The sequence below is a fragment of the Moschus berezovskii genome, chromosome 23, assembly GCF_049115385.1.
Source record: "Moschus berezovskii isolate FMDL1 chromosome 23, NW_MosBer_1.0, whole genome shotgun sequence".
NCBI lineage: Eukaryota > Metazoa > Chordata > Mammalia > Artiodactyla > Moschidae > Moschus > Moschus berezovskii.
Genome location: NC_142482.1, coordinates 27,657,905 through 27,681,673, shown reverse-complemented (window position 1 = coordinate 27,681,673; position 23,769 = coordinate 27,657,905). Strand labels below are relative to the sequence as shown.

The 23,769-nt window shown below is 42.8% G+C and overlaps 1 protein-coding gene across 4 annotated transcripts in view; it reads left to right on the top strand.

The window, feature by feature from the left end:
* USP49 (ubiquitin specific peptidase 49) overlaps positions 1–22,121 on the top strand; it is a 76,765-nt gene extending 54,644 nt beyond the window's left edge. For 3 of the 4 annotated variants that reach the window (XM_088831350.1, XM_088831349.1, XM_055407269.2), the window contains 5 exons: positions 11,482–12,850; positions 14,123–14,327; positions 17,155–17,263; positions 17,797–18,002; positions 18,999–22,121. In XM_088831350.1, coding sequence (XP_088687476.1) covers positions 11,510–12,850; positions 14,123–14,327; positions 17,155–17,263; positions 17,797–18,002; positions 18,999–19,189 — 2,052 coding nt within the window. In that variant the 5' untranslated portion in view covers positions 11,482–11,509 and the 3' untranslated portion in view covers positions 19,190–22,121. The remainder of the gene's footprint in view (positions 1–11,481; positions 12,851–14,122; positions 14,328–17,154; positions 17,264–17,796; positions 18,003–18,998) is intronic. The other variant, XM_088831351.1, reaches the window with a different exon arrangement.
* The last annotated feature ends 1,648 nt before the right edge of the window (positions 22,122–23,769 follow it).

Here is a 23,769-nt window from a genome sequence, read left to right as displayed (position 1 = left end):
ATGCCATAAGTACCATCAGACTGCCTGTCCCCAAATCCTATTTTCTAATAAAGATATAGTAAATCATATATGCTCTGTGCTTATCTTCTGCCATCTTGCTGCTGCCTGGCTTTTTAAGATTACTGAAACAGTTTCCTCAGTGCTGTATCCTTTTGGAAAATAGATAACACATGATTGTTTTTTCCCCAAAAGGTACAAATGTTAGTGGCTCTTTTTTCCCCACCTTTACTCCCCTCCACCCCAGTTTGCCACTACAGGGCATGTGATAAGAGAGAGGGAGATTGTGCTTGCGTGGGTTTTCCAGTCTTTATGGCATATTATAGGCACTCTTCTACCCTTTTCTCTCTCGCATACTGTATTTTAAAGTGTTGTATGCATAGGCCTGCCTCTTTAAAAAAACAAAACGAAGAACAACTGGTAGTTTCAGTTATATGGCCAGTTTATAATTTATATAACTTGTTCTCAGTTAAAGTGCCTGAGTGTTTTCTTTGTAGCTTCCAGTCTTCTCCTTTTGTGTGTATGTAACAAACACCACTTTGTATTTGGCCCTTCTCTTTGGACATTTGTCTTCTTTGCTCTTGAAATAAAGTGCTCAGAAGCTGTCTCTCCATTCATGCAAAATATGAAGGGCCTCCATGCTGACGGACGTGCCCTGGCATATCATCGGGAAAGCACCGGATTAAACATACTACAATCCTTTTTTAAGAAACAAGACATCAGCAAGATGGGGTTTCCTTTCCTTAGAGCAGCCACTGAAATCACCATCTCATCCGGATGATCCGTGTCTAAATTCTAGTCAGATTTATTTTCTATTCACAGAAATTGTTCCTTTTTCTTCCTCTCCAGGCAGTTCCTAATGTATATATGTGTCTCCCATACAAATGGCCACGTGTGGAAAGCCCTCCTCAGCCATGTGGGGAAAGTGGGAGGAGGGAGATTCCCAATTTCGCTGCCTGGGCTGCAGCTGGGAAAGCAGTTCTTGGCATTTCAAGTTGAAACTTTGAATAAATTTTCTCAGAATAATGCATTTGAGAGTTAACTTCCATAGTGGTATCACTGGTATTCTGGTATGATACCAAGGATTCATGAGGGGCTCAACAATATGCCAGAGCACATCTGTCAGGACAGAGGTCCATCCTATTTTGCATGAATGAAAACACAACTTTTGAGCATTTTATTTCAAGAGCAAAGAAGACAAGTGTCCAAAGAGAAGGGGCCAAACACAAAGCAGTACGTTTGTGAATATTGTATTGATTGTGTGTGGCCAAATTTTGCTTCCTCAAACATCACGTGGACTGGGAGAAACCTTCATCTAACAGGAGTCAGAGGAACAGAAATATCTGTTGTGCTACTACTTTTTCCTGTGACTACAGTGAAACTCAGAAAGGCATAGGGTGAGCCTCTTGCCACCTGGATAAATCGGAGTTAGTGAGGAAGAAGCAGAATTGCAAAAAAAAAAAAAAAAATTTTCTTTCCCAATAAAGAAGTTTCATAAAGAGAGAAAACATTAGACTAAGCGAGAACACTTCAACAGACCCACTCACGTGGCCTTGCGTCCTAAAGACAAATATCCTCTGGAAATTTGTGAGCACAATTCTGATGAAGTTTTTTGGGGAAGCTGCAGAGTTTGCCACCTGAGTCTAAAGGCTGTTTTCTTGAGGCCCAGACCAAAGGACTATGCAAGCCATGTCTGTGACTAACATTGCCTCAAAACACTGCCCCACTTTGATTGGGTGTGTCATAGGGGGCGGAAGGGTGCACTGCCGGGTAAAACTAGAGATGATGGTTAATGGCAGAGCGGAAAGGCGTCTCATAACTTGTCTAATTTGTGAATGGTTCATATCTCAAGGTCTTCTTCACTATCAGAGAGTATATTGTTTGCTATTTTGTCTTAAAATTTTTTTTTCATGGAACTTTTTAGGCATATGCCAAAACAAAGGGACTAGTTAGAATGAACTCCACGTCCCCATCAGTCAGCTTCAACAATTATGAACATTTTGACAATTGTGTTTCATTTATCTTCCTGCCACATTTTCCCCCTAGAGTATTTTAAAGCAAATTCAATACATCATCATATTTCACCTGTAAATTCTTCAGAGATGTCTCTAACATACAAAGACTGAAAAAATACAGCCATCATGCCATTGTCACATCAAACTAATAATTAGTATTATCTAATACTTAGATATACATTTTTATATCTGGCTTGTTCAAACTAGGCTCTAAAGAAGAACCATACATTGCATTTGGTTGATATGTTTCCAGGTTTCTTATGACCTGTAGCAGATCTATCCACCTGCTTTTTTCCTCTTGTTGTCTGTTCGTTAAAGACTTCAGACCATTGATCCTGTAACATTTGCCACACTCTGACTTGGTGCTTTGGCTAACTACACCCTTGCAGCACGTTCCTGTCACACATTGCTTATGATCTGGTGCCAGATCCAAAGGCTTTGGTGGACTCAGGTTCAGTTATTTTAGCAAGAGTACGGTAATAGGTGATATTCCTGTGAACCTCTTATTGCATTCTATCAGGAAAGCATATAATGTCTGGTTGTCCTATTTTCAATGTAAAACTGGTCAGTGGAGTCAGGTGCTGTCAGCCTTATGCATCCACTGTAAAGTTTCCTGTCAGCTTTCACCTAGTAGTTGACAGAGCTACTGGCTAGATCTATTATTTCATTAGAGGTATGTGCATGTATGTGTCTGTGCATGGGTGTCTATGCAATTTTTAACAAATGTATTGAGATGTAATTTACGTACAATGAGCTGCATGTATTTAAAGGGCATAGTTCAGGAAGTCTGACATATGTATACATTTTTGATGACAGCCCAGTTGCTCTAGAGACATAGTGCTTTGGAGGCACACTGTAGGAATAAACCATAATTCCTGGTGGTCAGATATTTAAAGGGTAAATTCATTCTTTCAGCAGTAGAAATAGACTTTTTCCATGTGGCTATGGAGTAGAATGTTCTTGCCTGGAGAATCCCAGGGACAGGGGAGCCTGGTGGGCTTCCGTCTCTGGGGTCACAGAGAGTCGGACACGACTGAAGTGACTTAGCAGCAGCAGCATGGAGTAGAAGGGCTTCCCCAGTGGCTCAGCGGTAAAGAATCCACCTGCAATGCAAGAAACTCGGGTTCAACCCCCGGGTTGGAAAGATACCCTGGATAAGGGCATGGCAACCCACTCTAGTATTCTTGTCTAGAGAATCCCTAGACAGAGGAAACTGGCAGGCTACAGTCCATAAGGTTGTAAAGAGTTGGACACAACTGAGACTCACAGTACATGGAGCAGAAGAGGAAGCCTTCAGTTTGGACCTTGCTTGAACACTAGCTTGTCAGGGAGATCAAAGTGAAAGCATCATCTGGTTGGATCTGGAAGCAGCATAAACTCCTAAGCCCGGAAGCAGATGTGTTCAGTCCTTACAGCCAGTTTAGTTATCCTCCTCTTTTGTCTGCCACTTCGCAGAGTCACAGATAACATTTGTGTGTGTGTGTGGGTGTGCATGTGCTCCCACTGTATTCATAATTTCTCTGAATTTGGTATGAACTGTCTTCCTTGTGCCCAGTCTACTATCCTCCTGGGTTCACTTCTAGGCACAGATCTCTTTGGCTAGAGTATTAGGTTAATGAATCAAAAAAAAACAGATCCCTTCAAGGGCAGCTACTTAGCTCTGTTCTACAGATGGCATCTCCTTAACCCCCTGTCTGTCATCTTATATGTTCTGATCATCAGGAGACTTGGATGAAACAGCGTGTATAGCTCAATGTATGATTATCCCTGCTACCAAATGTTCAGAAGCTTCATCCTGCAAATAACATGAACAGTAGTGTACCATAACGCGGGCATCAGAATGTGAAGATGCAGCCTGAGACCAAGCCTCTGCAAGGAAATGGACAGACGTTATATGCAAGAGCATTTGTGGGGCTCTGTGAATGTACTGGAAATTATTGAGTTGTGTGCTTTAAATGAGTGAATTGTACAGTATGTCAGCTATATCTGAATAAAATGGCTTTTTCTAAAGTGTGAGGTTAAAATACATTAATTAATAGAAATGATACTTGATGTTCCGGGAACAGATGAAATCACCAAGACATCTGAGGACAGAACCTTAAGGAGGAGAGTTCACATTTCAAGGAAAAGAGACACACATGGAAACAAACAAGGTGCATTTACAGATGCAGGAAGAGACCCAGAAGAGAGCAGCTGCCTAAAACACAGAAGGGAGTGTGTGTCAGCGTCGGGCAAAATAGATGCGGATGGGGACTGAGAAGAAGCCGATGGGCTCAGCTCTGAGGAGACTGCAAAGGCCTTTGAGAAAATAGCTTCTATGAAATAAAGGTGTGAAGGAGTGAGTTGTCAGAAACATGAAGCTGCACGTTCCTCTGGCCAGAAATAAAGCAGGCAGAAGGAGAAAGAGCAGGGAGAGTCCAGAGGCAGGGCAGACTTGGGCCTGTGTGTCTTTTAGACAGGAGAGACTTGGCACGTTTGAACCTGGAGAGGAAGGAGGCGAACAGAAGAGAAGAGGCTGAAGGTACAGAGGCCTTCACCCAGTGCTGGCTCTCCATACAGTTAGATCAGGTGGCACTTGGCACAGAGCGGAGCATCTGTACAGTGCTGGAGGTGCTGTCTCTGTCATCTCCCGGCGCTGTGGCAAGTCAGGCTTGTGTGCTGGCCGCCTCTCTCGATGAACTCTCCTCCTTTATCATCAAAGAGAGCAGATCTGAATGCAAGTGAGACATCGTCATGTGGACATAACCTTGAATCTGCTATAACCCGTGATTAGACTCGTTCTTGGACATCAGCACTCGGTTACTGATGAGTGATGGCCCACCTTGCAAGCCTCCGACACACCCAGCACATCAGCATACCATCACCTGTGGCCAAGAGCCACTGCTCAAGTGGCTGGTCTACTCTCAGGTCTAAGAGCTCAAGAACACATTGACTTAGAGCTTCCAAACCCATCTCAGAGAATTCAGCCTCTGGGGGAGTCTCTGAGGGACGCCCTGACCTATCTCTCACCCATCCACCCACCAGCACCCACATTCAGGAAGAATGGTAATGGAGGGGACAAAGGAACGTGCAGCAGTTGTGAGGACTCTCCACCCCTTTAGCCATCATTCCCCCAGCGCCCCGCCAGTCTCCACACTGCACTGTGTTGTTGTTCAACCACTAACTCGTATCCAACTCTCTGCGACCCCATGGACTGCAGCAGGCCAGGCTCCTCTGTCCTCCAGTATCTTCTGGACTTTGCTCAAATTCATGTCCACTGAGTTAGTGATGCTCCCTAACCATCTCATCCTCTGCCGCCCCTTTCTCCTTTTGCCTTTGTCTTTTCCAGTGAGTCAGCTCTTCACATCAAGTGGCCAAAGTATTGGAGCTTCAGCTTCTGCAACAATCCTTCCAATGAGTATTCAGGGTTGATTTCCTTTAGTGTTGACCGGTTTGATCTCCTTGCAGTCCAAGGGACTCTCAAGAATCTTCTCCAGCACCACAGTTCAAAAGCATCAGTTCTTAGTGCTCAGCCTTCTTTATGGTCCACCTCTCATATCCAAATATGACTACTAGAAAAACCATAGCTTTGACTGTAGGGATCTTTGTTGGCAAAGTGATGTCTCTGCTTTTTAATACACTGTCTAGGTTTGTTAGGACTTCCCTGGTGGCTCAGACGGTAAAGTATCTGCCTACAATGTGGGAGACCCAGGTTCAATCCCTGGGTTAGGAAGATCTCCTGGAGAAGGAAATGGCAACCCATGTATTCTTGCCTGGGAAATCCCATGGACAGAGGAGCCTAATGGGCTACAGTCCATGGGATTGCAAAGAGTCAGACACGACTGAGCGACTTCACTAGGTTTGTTATAGTTTTCCTTCCAAGGAGCAAATGTCTTTTAATTTCCTGCTACAGTCACCGTCCACAATGATTTTGGAGCCCAAGAAAATAAAATCCGTCACTGCTTCCACTTTTTTCCCGTCTATTTGCTATGAAGTGATGGGACTGGATACCACGATCTTAGATTTTTTAATGTTGAGTCTCAAGCTAACACTGCACTTAGCCAGAGGCTAACCTCACCCTTCTCAGTCTTTGTCCCTAGTTTTTGTTTTTGTTATTTTGTATCTATTTCTTTGTTTTATGTTTATTTTAGCCATAATTCACAAATTCAAAAGGCTAGTTTCATTGTACTTAAAATACAACCTTTTAAAGACACATATAATACTCTAAAATGTAACATTCTTCCCTTTTGGGTTATTAACTGTATCTTAGTTATTTTATTTATTTTTATTTTTTGGCTGTGCTACACAGTATATGGGATCTTAGTTCCCTGACCAGGAATCAAACCCGTGCCCCCTACACTGGAAGCATGGAATCTTAACCACTAGACCATCAGGGAAGTCCTATTAATTGTATCTTAATGTGCTATCTACATTGTTTTTTAAAAAAATTATTTTTCTTAATTGTATATTGATATTAAATTACATTTTCCAATATCTCTCAGAAATAAACCGTTAGCTCAAAATAAAATTCATTTTTCACACTAGTTATTTGTAAAAACATGTTCACTGTGTTTTCAAGCATCCTTTGCAGGTTTTGTGGGACATGTCATGTAGGGTATGTGTAGTAAGTTGAAGGGTTAAAATACCCTGCACTGTCGCATATGGCAGTGAGCAGAATCGCAGATGTTGATGATACCACGTAATTAGTATTCTTTTATGTAAATGAAGGCTGTCAGCATGTTACCATAGTGTCTACTCTCTCTGAAGCTGGAATTTATGCCACTTGGTCTCACTAAGACCAAGCAGGATTTTTCCACTATCCATAGTTAAGAACTGAGAAGAAATCAAAACGATGAGAGAATAGAAATGGAATTCTCCCTGAAGTAGATTCTTTAAAATTTTTCCTATTTTATTTTTGTTGATTTTCTCCCCAGAAATTTTATTTCTGGTGATGAGATGCTGTTATCCATTTCAGATTGGCTAAGAAATCTGCTAATTGAGAACAGGAATGTTCCAATTAAAAGACATCATATTTTCAAGCTATAAATTTTTGAAAGATTTTGTAACGTTCAGTCATCTCTCTTAAACGGGGACCTTTTAAAATAATCTAGAAGTTTCTCATCAGAACAAAAGGATCACACTGAATAGATTTCATTAGCTTCTTTTACTATTTGGTGACATTAACTATAGTAGAATCCTTTAAATATTAATTATGGTTTTTAGCTCGAGCTGGTTCAGATTTTTAAATATAAAGCTATAGTACTTAAAGAAGCAAAGCCAGTATTTTGTCAGGTTTGCTTTCCCTATATGTAGATCATTCCAAGGTGTCCTGGACATTTATTTATAGTTACTGATCTACTTAATGATGGAGAACTATTAAGGCACATCTTGTTAATTCCCAGTTATACTGGGAAACTGGGTGCCTGCACACTGGCTGATATATTTTTAAATTGGAAATGCCAGGACTTTTATGACCTTCAGTGATTTTGAAGGAAAAGGGGTACATGTCAGAAAAATGTAAAAGAGATTTCCCCTTTGTGCCTATGAGCATGAGGCCTTGTTCCTAAAGTAGTCAGAGGTTGTATGAGGGGTGAGTGAAGCACATGGTCTTCCTTTTGGTGTTTGTTTTGTTTGTTTTTCGTACGCTGCAAACACTTAAATGATTATTGTTGAGCATACATTTTGGAAATTTTTTTTACTTCCAACTGCAACAAATTAAATGTTTATAATATACAAAGAAAATACAACCAAAATTTCTTGAACTGAGTATACCCAAGATTGTGTTCTCTTTATTCTCTATTGTGTATTGGCTTTTGTGTCACTTTTGACTGATTTCCATTTCATGCCTCAGATATGTCTTTTCTCTAGAGAAGCTAGTCTGCCTAGGTTAAATTGGTGTAGTGAGGTACAGAGTAGCCTCATGTCTTCCTGAATGGATTTACTCTGCCATATGGCAGGTTAGTGAATCGCCACGACAGATTTGTAACGGGAAAAAGGCTGCAGGAGAGGATGTGCGTGCTCAGCAGATTTATGGATCAGAAAATGAAATCTGAAGAAAGAATTTCCAGAGTGCCCTTTCCATTTGACAGCATTCCATGCAGAGGGTGTGGAATGGTTTTTTCGTGTTTTTCTATTTTGTTTTTTTTGTTGTTGTTGTTGTTCCAACATGTTTTGTTTTGTTTTTTGTTTTTCTAGACAGAAGCTGATTTTATAAGGTACCAGCGTTCTGGGTGTTGTGTTGCTATATTCCTGTTCACATATATACTCTCTTTCTATAGAATTTGAAGCTGTGCTGTATTTCATGTGATAAGATCTCAGTAGCAATTAAATTTCTAAAGACACATCAAGGTTCCTCTTGGCTAAAGGAGGTTTGTCAGGTTTTGAGTTATAAGAAGAGGCTATTCAGACATGATTCAGTGAGTACTGAATCTTCTGGAGGGAGAAAACAAAAGCAAAGTGAGCTAAAGATAGTATGTCCTGGTGTATTTAAACCTTTGCTATCTAATACTGCAGCCACCAGTCACATGTGGTTATTTAAATTAAAATTAATTAAAATAAAAGGAAGCCCCTCTGTCTCACTGGCCACATTTCAGGTGCTCAGGAGACACATGTGGCAGTAGTGCAGTACTGAGCAATGCAGATAAAGAATGTTTCCATCATCACAGAGAGTTCTATTGGACAGCGTTTGTCTAAGTGAAAGATCTTGGGAAATAAAATTCTTTGATTTCTATGAGGTGTTCTTCATCCCTATATAACTTCCTGGATTACATTCTAAGGTTTTAATGTCAAAATGAATCACCTGTAGAGCTTGTGAAAATTGGAGATTTTAGACCCCTCCCCCAAACCATCAGGTTTGGGGTCATCACCAGAAATCTGTACATATGACAAGTATCCTAAGGAATTTTGTTGCTGGTAGGTGGTTCAGCAACTACGTTTTGAAAAATATCAAGTTAATGACAAACTTGGGAATTACCAGTCTTTTGACTTCCCCTTTTCATTCTTTTATTACTGACTTTCTTTTGTGTCCCCAGTAATTGGTTGTAAGCATCATGTGTATCCAACTTACTCTTGATTGGTAATAAGGAGCAAAAAGAAAATTCATTTATTGACCATCTTATCTTTCTAATATGTCTTTTAATTTGACTATGCCCTACAAAAAATAAACAGAAATGGTTATTTCAGTACTGTTCTGGGCTATGTGGAGAAGTAATTCTGACAGAATACCTTTGACCACTAAAGAGGTGCGCACACCCACAAGTTTTGAAATTATAAAGGTTAAAGAAAAAAAGAAATATAACACTTGATCTCGTCTCTGAAGGAGGTTATATCTGGTTATATCTAGTTATATGGAGAAATACATCCACAGACACGACTTAAAAGGGCACTTAGCAACAAGTCAATAGTTAGAAAAATAATATAGTAGAAACTAAATCCTGACAATACTCAAAGGATGATCTGATTTGATGGGAGATAATCTAGGTTAGTTTCCTTTGTATTATGATTTAAGGATTTCTTATAAAGGAATGGGCTGGAATGGGCAATTTAAAAATGAGAAGGGTCTCTGGTTGGTCCTGTGGTATATTTGTGAGTTTTAGCAATAGGGCCAAGCCAGAAAGGAAAACCAGCTGAAGAACTACTTAGAGTACTTTGGATTTAGAACTTCTCTTGGGTGACCCCATCATGATAGAACTGTATTTGTTCCCAGAAATGAGAGTGGACAAGAAATGAGGTGAAGGAAGTCCACTTTATAAGAGGAACTCCCTTTAGGGAATTTTAAATGCTGGTATTGTGGGGAGGTCAGCTTTCCAAAGAAGAAAAGGTTTTCTTTTAAAATAGCTTCTTTCCCTTGGGGAAATTGCTTATTAGGCTTCTCTGATGAACAATATTGAAGAAGCAATGTTAGAAAAACCAAAAAAATAATAAATGTTTAGTGAGTTACTGTTTTAAAAATAAAAAGCATTTTTGCATACATTATCTGGAAGGTTTGCTCTCTTTTTTTGGTCTCATAGTTTGGTTAAATACTGTAATATTACCAGTAGCCACTATATCACCAAGTAAGATTTGTCTAGTTTTGTAGTTACTTATTCTTTCAGTGAAAGTGAAGTCCCTCAGTCGTGTCCGACTCTTTGCGACCCCATGGACTGTAGTCTTATCAGGCTCCTCCATCCATGGGATTTTCCAGGCAATAGTACTGGAGTGGGTTGCCATTTCCTTCTCCAGGGGATCTTCCCAACCCAGGGATCAAACCCGGGTCTCCCTCATTGTAGACAGATGCTTTACCGTCTGAGCCACCAGGGAAGTCCAAGGAAGGTAAATGTTTTCCCATCCTTTTTACAAGATGTAAATGTTCTTTACAGACAGACACTTTGGCTTAGTCCCTCAGAGTTACTGTAACAAAAATGCCATAGACTGAGTGGCTTATACATAACAGTTCTGGAGGTTGGAAAGTCCAAGATCATGGCACCAGATTCCCTATCTGGTAAAGACTAATTGGTTCACAGACATATGGCTGACTTTTCACTGTGTTCTCACATGGAGGAAGCGGTGAGGGAGCTCTTTTTAGAAGCACTAATCCCATTCTTGAAGGCTCATCCCATGAGAGTCAACCCATTCATGACTTAAGCATCTTCCAAAGACCTCACCTAATACCATCACCTGAGGGAGGGGGTTTAAGATTTTAGCATATGAAATGAGGCACAAACTTGTAGACCACAGAAGACAAATAAAATGTTAGCTTGAGGCTCAGTCTACCTACTTAGCCAGGATCTTTGGACACAAGAAAATAAAATTACTTGGTACTGCAAAGGACTTTCTCTTTCTTACAATTTCTCTCGCTCTCTTTTTTAAACCATATTTTGTTATCTGTACTTTGAAATACAGTGAAATTGACCTAAGATTGCCTTTATATTTGAGTGTCTTCATCTCTTCTGGTTTATGATGAGGTCCCGGCGTCACTGGTTTGTGAGCTCACTCTGTCTCTTCTCACCTTTCCTCTGCCCTGTCCCTTTTTGCACACAGCCAGGATCTTGTCACCATGAGTCAGAGAGGCTTTCACTTCCAGGACATCATCAATTCAGAGATGGCTCAGGATACGGGCTTCTTTCCCCTAGTGGCCAGTTGGGTGCAACGTGAAATGAGGGTAATGACATTTCTAAATCAGCCTTAGGTAAAAATTAGCTGATACTCAAGAACTAAAACAGCCTTAGAAAATGTAAAGTTACACATTAGTGGTAAGGTCTGTCGTTTAGTATTTTATGATTCTTCCTTTTTTTTTTTTTTTAAGGAATTTAACTGTCTTTCTGTAATTCCCGGTCTATGCCGAAATGGCTTTGTCCTTTCATAAAAATTCCTTCCAAAGGAACCAATTTTGAATTGAAAACTAACGAATACTGTGTGGAAAATGCCGGTTGCAAGCCTTTTTCTAGAAAAATATTTTGCTTAAAGTTTTGTTTTTTTTTCTCTCTCTCTTTGGGGTCCCTTATCGTGCCAGGTTGAAAGAGTGGAGCCTTCCCTAAGACATGGATAGATGTAAACATGTAGGGCGGTTGCGGCTCGCCCAGGACCACTCCATCCTGAACCCGCAGAAGTGGTACTGCCGGGAGTGCGCCACCACTGAGTCGGTGTGGGCTTGTCTCAAGTGCTCGCACGTGGCCTGCGGCCGCTACATCGAAGATCACGCCCTCAAACACTTCGAAGAGACCCGACACCCGCTAGCCATGGAGGTCCGGGATCTCTACGTGTTCTGCTACCTGTGCAAGGACTACGTGCTCAACGACAACCCGGAGGGGGACCTGAAGCTGCTGAGAAGCTCCCTCCTGGCGGTCAGGGGCCAGACGCAGGACCCGCCGCTGAGGCGCGGGCGGACGCTGCGGTCCATGGCGGCGGGCGAGGACGCCGTCCCGCCGCAGCGCGCTCCTCAGGGACAGCCGCAGATGCTCACGGCTCTGTGGTACCGGCGCCAGCGCCTGCTGGCCAGGACGCTGCGGCTCTGGTTCGAGAAGACCTCGCGGGGCCAGGCCAAGCTGGAGCAGCGGCGGCGGGAAGAGGCGCTGGAGCGCAAAAAGGAGGCGGCGCGGCAGCGGCGGCGAGAGGTGAAGCGACGGCTGCTGGAGGAGCTGGCCAGCGCCCCTCCGCGCAAAAGCGCGCGCCTGCTGCTGCACGCGCCCCGCCCCGCCCCGCCGCGCGTGCCCGCCGCGCGCGCGCCCGCCGGGCCCCGCCCCCCGCCGCGCCGCGCGCCCGCCATGGCGCCCGGCGTCACGGGCCTGCGCAACCTGGGCAATACCTGCTACATGAACTCCATCCTGCAGGTGCTCAGCCACCTGCGCAAGTTCCGCGAGTGCTTTCTGAACCTCGACCCGTCCAAGACGGAGCAGCTGTTCCCCAGGGCCGCCAACGGCAAGGCCCCGCTCTCAGGCAGGCCGGCCAGCAGCTCGGCTACAGAGCTCTCGTCGCCCCGGAGCGACGGGGCCGAGGCCTGCGAGCGCGAGGGCCTCTGCTTGAACGGTGGGACCTCCCTCAGCAGGAGCCTAGAGCTCATTCAGAACAAGGAGCCCAGCTCGAAGCACATCTCCCTCTGCCATGAACTGCACACCCTCTTCCGCGTCATGTGGTCGGGGAAGTGGGCCCTGGTGTCGCCCTTCGCCATGCTTCACTCGGTGTGGAGCCTGATCCCCGCCTTCCGCGGCTACGACCAGCAGGACGCGCAGGAGTTTCTCTGCGAGCTTTTGCACAAAGTGCAGCAGGAACTCGAGTCCGAGGGCACGACGCGCCGGATCCTCATCCCCTTCTCCCAGAGGAAGCTCACCAAACAGGTCTTAAAGGTGGTGAACACCATATTTCACGGGCAGCTACTTAGCCAGGTAGGTGTGTGCTCGGCGCAGCCCTGACTGCCCACCACGCTGGAGCGGGACTGGTATAGTATTAGGCTTCCCGTGAGTGCCTTCCCCAAGTTGTTGGCCTAACGAGGGTACGTTTGCTCTAACTATGCACAGTGGAGGGCGGCCGCACTGCCTTTCACAGTACTACAGGAAGACTTCGTTGGTGAACTTGCCTCCTGTCTTTCCAGGCAGATTTTTAGTTTAACTTGCCAAATCACTTCACTTTCAGGAAATGTCTTTTAACCTATAATGATGATATGGTAATGTAATATTCTCATTGTTATAATTAAGTACCCATTGCTGGCATCCCATCCCATTTGATCAGCTTCAGGAAACTGAAGAGTTTGCCTATAACCTTAGTTCCATGGTTGTTTGAAAAGAGCATTATTCCTTCTAAAGCCTTTCTTTAACATACAAGGGAGGGAGGTGGCTAGGAAGATGCCAAAGGCCTAAGCAACCCTCCCTCCGGTTCCTCACTACCTTTCGTTTCCTTAGCCATGTAAAGATACGAGGGAAGACTCAGGTAAGGCTTTGTGAGAACATGGAGAAAGAACTGATAAGAGTTAAAAAAGTGGGCAACTTGAGAGACTCAGGTAAAACCTCTACACTATGCTACTGAGGTAGGTAGGGTTTTAAAAGAACGATGAGTAGAATGGGAAGAAAAGTTTATTTCAGGTTTTGTTTCTCAGCTTGTGATAAGGGAGTATTTCTCAGCACTTCCTCAACCTCCCTGAGAGTCTGTAGGATGAAAGGTGCATCTGGGAAGGTTATAGTGGGGGAGGAGGTCAAATAGTGGGGGAGGCTCTCGGAGCACAGGCATCAGTGTAGGGATGCTGCTAGAAACAAGAGTAAAAAGAGAGGAAAGCTGGATTGGATGGAACGAGCAGAGTCTAGAGGAGGATAAGAGTATGAGGATGAGAGAAGCAGACAGGAATCTGCAAATTCTCCATCTGACTGATGCCTTGATGACTCCATGATAACTTCTATCTGTAATACTGTAGCACTGAATGGGAGAGAAGAGAGGAAGGGGAGTAGGTAATACTGTCTGTGCTGTGTGGTTTTCCAGTTCCAGCTAGCATTAGAGATACATACCAGAAGTAATATGCTCTAATTCTCTTAAAAGTTATGTTTATCATTTAAATACTAAATATGTTTTGAAAACTATACACTTAGTTTTGGTTGTTATGTGCTAGCAAAAATGAATGTGGGAAGCATGGAAGTTACATAACCTATAAACTAATCTTTTCATCCTAGGTCACTTGTGTATCATGCAATTACAAATCCAATACCATCGAGCCCTTTTGGGATCTGTCCCTGGAGTTCCCTGAACGCTATCACTGTATAGAAAAGGGGTTTGTCCCTTTGAATCAGACAGAGTGCCTGCTCACTGAGATGCTGGCCAAGTTCACAGAGACAGAGGCCCTGGAAGGCAGAATCTACGCTTGTGACCAGTGTAACAGTGAGTGCTGGGGGGAGGGTGTGGGCAACTAGAATATCAGTTTAAGGTATTTCATTTGCCCATTTAGTCAGAAATAACACTGTAATATTGAGTGGTTCTAAAGCATCTTTTAAAGATTTTTTTCCTCCTGTTTTCCTGAGAAAAAGCATATGGACATTATATATTACAAAAATAAAATCAAACCTAGGATTGGACCTCCTTGGACTCCTGCTGTGATTGAAGTTAGTTGTTATCTTGGGGGGCATTTGAAAGTATGGACCTTGAAATGGGGACTCCAAGAATGTGAGTATTTAGCTTCATAGGTTATGGGGTCCTGCTTAAATTCATGAGTAGAGTTTGACAGTTCTTATTTAGTCTCAATTCAGGTGGCATAGCCTGTTTGAGGGCTGTGTATCAGAAAAGTGTGCTTTTATCCTGAATTAAAGTCTGTGAGAAGTGATGCTAAGGGTACAACGAGACCAAAAGAGGAAGTCATATAGTACATTGCTTCATGGCAGCTTCATCATTATTTTCACATGCCTGAAAGGTTCACTTCTCCAGAGGGTCAGAAGGAAGTATTTCTCTATTATGGCTTTAATTGTAAAGTGGAATTTTTTCCATATGGTTCTGAGAGCACGTTATGCATCCCCCAACCCTGTGTCTTGCCACACTAACAATGTTTTTGCTAACCCAGCATGTACACAGGAAATGCAGAACAAATACTTTGAAACTGATGTTTGGGGGTTTTGGCATATAGAGATTTGGAAACTAAGATGAATGGATTGTGCAGAGGTCTGAGAACAATGTGCAGCCATATTATAGTTCAGACTACAAGTTTTGGTTTGGGAATAACAATTTTATGGTAGCCTTTTAATATTTTTGCATATGATTTTTTTTAAAGTACTGAACATGGGAAACCTGTTCTCTCTGAATCAAGTCAAAACTCAAAGTCACACCTGATACCATTTTGCCATTTTAAAACAAAATGTGAAATCCTGTACTTGGTTAAGCATAAACTCACCTATCCTGTTACATAGAGATACATAAAGGCAGTGGTTTAAATTGTTATTAGAACAGTATGTATTTTTTTTCTTTTTAAAATAGTGATCCATGAAGTTTTATACTTGTAGGGAACAGAAAGATGTTAACAGCCTTAAGTCTATCATTCTCGGACTGATAGATTAGGCAAGAAACACTTTTATTTATTATTGCAAGAAAGGATTGTTTTTCTGGTTGCCAGATGTGCCCATTTATCAGTATTTCTGTAGGCAGGTTCAAACAGCAAGGAAGGAAAGCTATAGTGAAGGGATGAGATGCACTGATCTGTTGTTTGTGAAAGTTTCAAAACTGTCAGTCTTTCACCTCTCTGTGTAGCCAGCTTAATCAAGTGGGAGACAGAACTGATCAATCTCAATTCAATCAGTGATTTTTCTTCGTGAATTTCATTTTAGAGAAACAAAGCCAGAGTCTATATTGTCTTCATTTTAGCTCACATACTCCCTCTGCTGAGAGCAGCAGTCACTGCCAGGATTCCCAGGCAGAGAGCTGCAGTAATTTTCAAAAATCTGCTGGTGAACAGGAATGTAAAATAAGGCCAGGTTCCTCTTTGAATTCTCTTTCTGCTCATGCCCTCACATATCATGACTGCCAGTATGCCTAGTAAAAGCTGCAATCTATCATGAGAAGCAACAGCTCCACAACCTGTTGTCAGAGAAGGCTCCATGATAACATCATCTGCATGTGATTTGCTACTTTTCACAAGTGGTACAGATGCCAGGCTCCTCAGACACTGAGACCATGATATCAACAGCTCAGAGACAATTAGCAGACAGCACAGTGGCCCATGAATTTTATATTCCTGTCCATTCACTGACAGAATTAATATAACAGCAGTCATCAGTAAATGGTTATAGAGAAGGCTTCTGATGGAAATTAAGAGAACTTCATTTCCGTTTCCTTGCTGTAATTTAGAAATGCATTTCACCCACAATTCAGTATCTTTAGAAACAAAATTGGAGTCCTGAGCAGTGGTTTTTGTTTTGAATGGGGTATATTTAGTCAATTGTCAGCCTTGTTCTGCATGTCTAGCAGTGCTGTTACCGAGAAACATGTTTCAGAAAATAATATGGCATAAAAATACGAAACCAGTGAAGTTTGTTTTCTAAATATTTGTATAGGCCACAAGCAAGTCATATGGGGGAAAAAAATCTCTTTAAATACAAGTCCTTTGGTAATCCTGTGCCTCTTGTATGCATGCATGCTTACACACTAAGTTGTATCTGACTCTTTGCAACCCCATGGACTGTAGCCCACCAGGCTCCTCTGTCCATGGGATTTCCCAGGCAGAAATACTGGAGTGAGTTGCCATTTCCTCTTTCAGGGTATCTTCCCAACCCAGGGATCGAACCTGCATCTCCTGCCTTGGTAGGCAGATTGTTTAGCACTGAACCACCTGGGAACCCCCCTGTGTCCTCTTACCTTTTCCCTAAACCTGAAATACCTGCATTATCCCCCATTTCACAGGAAAGGAAACTGAGATTCCTTTCAAATGGTGGGAAGGACAAAGGGTGCACTTTACAATGGCATCAGCCTTCTTTAAGCAGCCATCCCCAGAGTGCCACACAGTCATTTCTTTCATCTCAGCCAGAACTTCAGTGGCCATACCACGTGGGCATGTGAAGCTGGGAAATGCAGTCTTAGAGAGGACATTGCTGCCCAAATAAAACTGAGGTTGAAGTACTGAGAAACTAGGAGAATGCATATTGGGTGGCAAGTCACTGTCTCTGCATGGCTCGGAAAGAATGAGTCTCCTCACGATCCATGTCTTATACCTTCCCAAACCATCCAGGCAAACGACGAAAATCCAATCCAAAACCCCTTGTTCTGAGTGAAGCTAGAAAGCAGTTAATGATCTACAGACTACCTCAGGTCCTCCGGCTGCACCTTAAAAGATTCAGGTGAGCTTGCTCTGGGGCATCCCAGGTGGCTGTGAGCTGTGGCAATAGCTACTTCAAAGGCTTTGGTGAGAGCAAATGTCGTCTTTGGTGTTGGGGGGAGAAGCCTGCTCTCTGGAGTCCTTAGGCTTTCCATGGAGTGCATGGTTCCTGCCTGGTGAGGCAAGTGGATGTTGGGGGCCAGGGTGGGGCTTCTGCTCTCACAGCCCTATTAAATCAGCTAGGCTGCAGTAGGTGTCTGTGCATGAAGATTTAATAGCCTCACTTGGACTTGTATAGAGCCATCTTCAGAATAAAGTATGAGATAATCTGTGGAAAGAAGGATAGGCAGTCAGCTACAAAGAGTATTGCCTGGATTGCTTGTTTAGGGATTTCCAGTTTCAGAGAACATCTGAATGTCCACAGGAAATATATGTGAATACTGAGTACCCCTGCCTTAATCCAGGTTAAGTTCTTTCCACTTCTGTTTTACCCACCTCTGCCTATGATCACACATGCCATTTCTTACTGGTAAGAAGTTTATATCCATGTTACAGGTGGTCTGGCCGTAATCACCGAGAGAAGATTGGGGTCCATGTCGTCTTTGACCAGGTATTAACCATGGAACCTTACTGCTGCAGGGACATGCTCTCCTCTCTTGACAAAGAGACCTTTGCCTATGATCTCTCCGCAGTGGTCATGCATCACGGGAAAGGGTTTGGCTCAGGACACTACACAGCCTATTGCTACAACACAGAGGGAGGTGCGTGCGCTTTACTCTGTGGGGTGGGGGACACCAAAAAGGGTTGGTTTGTCCACATTTCATTCCTCTCCTTTTATGTAATCTGTAGGGGGATATTACATACATTAAAATCCAGTGGGAAGAATTATGAAAGATGGATTCAAATTCTGAATATATCACTAAGTGACAACATATAACTTTTCTAAGAATTGACGGGAACGAACATGTAAAAGTGCTGAGCATGGTGCCTAGCACATAATGGTCAATTAATGCTAGAGGTTATAGCTGTTATTAATACTTCTGCTGCAGACCTGTTTCCTTCTTGGTTTGGCATAAACAGTATGACCTAGCTACTTCGTGGTCATATTCATACTGTATGAGTCTCACTAGCATCAGCCCATAGTAAAGCTGAGGACACTTTCTGAGCACTTAAAATACTATGTCCTGATTACCTCCCTTAATATGGGAGGTGTGAGGATCCAAGGGCCCTTCCCTAGGAGCTTTCTTTCAGTCCTTGTCCCCCGGAGCAGAGCCTTCCAGCTGCTGCGCTAAGGCAGGTAGGCTGTGGATGTGTTTTTAATAGTTTACCCATCTTGAACCCCTCAGCCCTTGGCTACCAGAGTGAAGCCTGTGAAAAATAACTTTATTCCTTCTAAGTTTTCCTTTCCTTCCATACCTGTATCTATGTACATTTCCCCTCTCCTCCCCCTTTTTTTTCGCATCTCTTAGCCCCCAGTCTATCTTTGTAGAAGTCCCTAATGGGCAGTGAAAAAGCCTGAATGAAATGAGGACAAAAATTAGTCAATACTGTAAGCAGTATTGTGGTGGGGCTTGTGGGGCTAAAACCAATGGTTTCAGGGAAGTCTTGGTTTCATTTACTTATCTCTTCCTCCACCACCACCAATCAAAGGTTGGATCTATTCAGAACTTCTCTGTCCCTTTTTTCATCTCCTCGTTTGCCTGCTGATTGAAATTTAAGTTGGGTAGTCATATTCTTTCTTTCATTTGGTTTCCTAGGTTTTTGGGTCCACTGCAATGACTCAAAGCTGAATGTATGCAGTGTCGAGGAAGTGTGCAAAACTCAAGCCTACATCCTTTTTTACACTCAAAGAACAGTTCAGGGCAATGCAAGAATCTCAGAAACCCAACTCCAAACTCAGGTGCATTCCAGCAACAACGATGAGGGCAGACCGCGGACCTTCCCCTGAATGGGAGGCACACTATCAAGGACTGACTTGCTTTAAACTCTTGGCTTTGGTGCATCCTTCCTCTTACAGGAAATAAGGTTTACTACAAGAACAGATTACTAGGTTTGCCTCACTGGGTATAGAGCAGAAGGTGCCGGGTGACTGGTGTCCTATCACAAAATCTGTAGTCACTTTCTTTTAAATGGGTTTAGAAAATTCCCTCCTTTGTTAAAGCAAATCAAAAGGAGTAACTTCTATGAAGACTCTTTCAACAGTTGCTTCTGAATATAGAGGGATCTGGGTGGAGGAAAGAGGGAGTGAGTTGGTCATATCCAGCTGTGTTTTCTTCCTATTACATGTTTCCCCTGCTAATCAGGACCCCTTGCAGCACTGGAAGAGCCTCCTGACATGAGCAGCCTTCGGCAGAGCACTGGAGGGCAAGGAGGGGCCCTGGGCTGGCAGCTTGCTGGAGAGGATGGGTTCCAAGGCGGGAGGTGAAGTCAGGACTTTTTCATAGGAAAATTTAGAGACTTCTTTTTCTAGGAGATAGCAGTTGAAAAATGGAAGGAGGTCCATGGAGCAAATTTCTCCATGAAAAATGGGAGGTTTTTCACGTGTCATATTCTACCTGGCTGCTGCTGTCATTTAATCATTCCACATATTCTGAGATGGCACGAACATCCCTTCATTCTAAAGAAGGAACAGTTCATGTGGGGAAGCAAGAAACTGGTACATGACATGCTCTTTGTGGCACGCTGAGCCTAAGTGCATTCCTGGATACCCAGTTCTGTAGCAAACTCCTGGTTCAGGTCTAGGGCAAGCATGTAGTTTGGTTTAAATTGGTCTTTTTAGGTCAGGTTTCTGAGGCTTTCTCAGAACTCAGAGGGTGGGGGTGGGGGAGCCAGTGGTCCAAGGCTTATCGAAATGCCTGTCCCCTGTTCTCACCTTGGTACAGCATGCAGCTTCTCTTAACCTGCAGCTTATTTCCTGTTCACAAGGTGTGGGGGCTTTTGCTTTTCGAAGGCTTAGGACTGTTCCTCCTGTATGTATGAACAGTTTATTGCTGACAGCCCTGGCCGGTTTCCTCCAAAATCTAATCCCTACTGTTTCTTTACGAACCCATCCTCAGTCCATCAGAAGTAAAAAGCAAGTGTCCTGTCCTTCACTTCAGTGCTAGTAAGATATATCTTTCTTTTTTAAACTGGGTCAGTTTCTAAGTGGCATGAAGTTGCCCAGATGGAATCCCTCTGCCCTGTCAGGCACCACTGAATTTCCCTCATCCTTCACTTCGAGTCACTAGTAAAAGTGAATGCAGACTGTAATTCTGACTGTGGGAATGCCACAGCGCCTCAGCCGGTACTCGGAATGCTCATCTTTTGACTATGTCATATTAACATTCAGTTCAGGTAGAAGTACAGCTGTCACCTGAAGGGAGCAGATGTGAAGGAAGTTTGGGGAGGGGTGGGAAGTTGGGCAGTGAGAGGCTAAAGAATGAGGGGCGTAGCTTTAGCAGTGTTGAAGGACCACATTTCCCAAGCAGATCTGTATAGCATTTGCTGTTGACCTCTTTTGAGATGAATTCTCCCATAGGACCTACCAGACAGCACTGAGATTTGGAGGAAATCAGACAGAAAATGGCTCACCGTGAAAAGGAAAGGGAGTGACTATACTTTAAATTAAACTTGCTTTTTCCAGCACTGTGAGGTTTCTGTAATATTTAGCTTTTATTTGGAAGCGATAGCGTATGGCATTTTTTATGCTATTTGGTTTATATTGTCTACTGCAGGCTTCTTTGTACAAGCTTGGCCCAGGCTTATCCTCATCTGGACACTGTTTTAAAGTGTCACAGCCGCCCATGCTGCCAGAGGCTCTGATATGAGGCTATAGTCTCTAGATCCACATTTTTAAGTTGGCATGATTGGTGATGACCTTTTGTGGCAAGAGAAAAGCACATTGACTTTTAAAAAGAGTAAAGAGGGAAGGAAAATATAAATTGTGCCTCATCTTTCACTGAATGCTATATTTATTATTCTAGAAAAAGAGAACTGACAAATGGAGAAGTACTATACAGCATCTAAATCCCTCAGGCTGTCCAGTGGGGGGGAAATAAGAAAAACAAACATCTCATGGAAAATTAAAACATCTTCAAATTTAATTTTTAAAAAGTTTTATACCAAAAGTTAAGAATTAAGCAGACTAAGGACTTTGTATTAATAGGGTAAGTCCTTCAAATTAATAAAATCATTTAAAGTGAGTTGGAACAGAAACCAATACCAGAGTCCTCAAAGAGCTGCACACACTTGAAGGTGCCCCTGCAGTCAGACACCTCAGGTACCCAGAGGCAGCAGCAATAGACGCTGTTGAGAAGTTAGTATTTATGGAGATTTTTATTAAAAGAGTTTCCTGCTGCATAAGCCAATGGCTGTTGTGAGGGAAATGTCCCTTTGCCTTTAATTTATTTACATACTGGAAGTAGATTAATTTCTTAGTTGCATCTTACTTTAAGTCAAAACATTGTAAAGAAGAAAATAAGAACCAGGTGGAAGTTGACTAGATGCTGCCAAATCAAATCCAAGATCTCCTAACTGAACCTTACGGGCCTGCTTCTCTCCCAGACAAGTAGTTACAGCCCTGTTCTAGGAACCCTTTGTAGTTGGCTGGTGTGTTTACTTTCTGCTGTAGCCAGCCAAGATGAATGCACCCTGGCCCTCAAAATTTTACCTCAATCTAGCTTGACCCTCATACTTGTGGTTGCCTCGGAGATAAGCATTCATGCTAGTGTTAAAAAAAAATTAAGAATGCCCTCAATGGCTAGGAACTGAAGCGCTTACTCAAGATGGCAGACCTCTTGCCTCCTTTGATCCAGTCCCTCTCAGGCTGATGGGGACAGCGCTGCACTGTAAAGAATTTCCAGATGTCTCTTAAAATGTCATGAATAAAATTGGGAACTATAGCAGTGTTAATGTGTCCTATGGACTCAGCAGCAGAGTTTATTTTTGTTTTTAATGTCAAGGTTTCTAGAGTCAACGATTGTATGAGTTTTCCACTCTGGCTATGATTACAGTTCCATCCAAGTGTAAGAACTAATGAGGTGGGTTGGCAGGCAGTGGGGCATAGCCCTAGCCAGGTCCCAGCATAAACATGAGAGGTTGACAGTAGTAGAGAATGAAAACTTGGTTGGGTGTGTGGGGGGTGGGGTGGGATATGGGTGGGCAGGGAGGGAGAAATGGAGTTTGTTTTATGTACTGATAAAGCTTTGTGAACTAATTTTATACAATTCATAAAATTTGGTGCCTTGTACCTAATTATGGTTTGCATGGGATTGAAAAGATTAAGGGAAAGGATTCTTTCTTGTCATTTCAAGTGGCAAATGGGTCTGTATAGTGTAAAGGACATTTGGTATCACTTTTTAAAAACATTTCGTATCTTGTGTGTGTGAAAGCAAATTATTACCAGCAAGTTCTGAAAATTCTACTGTAATGTCCAAAACCTTTGTGTTTGATTATTCATCACTGTCTCCTTTTCAAGGCAAACTTATATACCCTATTCCTTTTTACCACCCCTTATGTTCCGAACATTAACTCGGGCCTTTTTAAAATCAGGCTGGGAGGGCTTCCCCTTCCTAAACATATAATGTATCCCTATCTGAGGTTTTATCTTTTAAGTGGAAGGGTTACTTTTCCAGCTGGTTGGGAGAGCACAAATGTTCAGAAAAGGTATTTTAGTTTTTCTAATGCTAGGCAACGTATGGTACAAGTCAAACAAAAACCGTTCCTCCTCAAGTGGTACCTTCATTAGTTCTGAAGTTCTTTTGCACAAAGTTTCAGGAAGCAGTGTAAAACACAATCCCCTATATGTGAACCTTTAGATTGTAAGGCAAGCCAGTGCACTGTGTAATATGCAAAAAAGAAGGCTCAAAGAACCTGTCCCAGCAACCCAGTCCCACTGACAGGGACGGTACTGAGTAGCTGTGGAAGAGAAGACCCGGCCTACTCACCTGCAGGGCTGTAAACAGCGTGTTCCTTTACTCCCACCTTAAGGTTTCCACTGAGCTCTTGAGTCTTCACCAAAGGGTGTTTAAAAAGCTTACTCAAAGCACATTTGATAATTGAGTCCCTCAGCCTAATGACTGGCCTAATTAGGTGAGGAGGTTGTATCTTTGGAATAAAACCTCCCATGGCCACTTAGTTTCCTTACCAGGTAAGTATGCATCTCCCTGGTGGTTGATTCTTTTTTGAAGTTAGCACTAAAATTGAAAAGCGCCTTCTAAATATGACTGTGAGTTTAGTTTTTATCTTCCATGTTTAAATTAACCATTTTCTTGGTCTAGGACTTTGACTTCAACCACTGTGTATTCAACCCAAACACTGCTCTAAGCACACCTCAGTCACTAGAGCACTGAAGTGAATGGTCATTTTTGTGGACTGTTTCCATACTAACTTTTGCTGGCATGTTTCTATTTCAGATCTAACTAGGTAGTGTAAGAGATTTTCATAGTAGTGTTAACTAGCCTGGGCTAAACACCTCATGACAGGATGTAAAACTGACTTCCCTTGAGGAAAAATGTTGTGTTGAAATGGTGAAAGCCAGGATTTTCATTT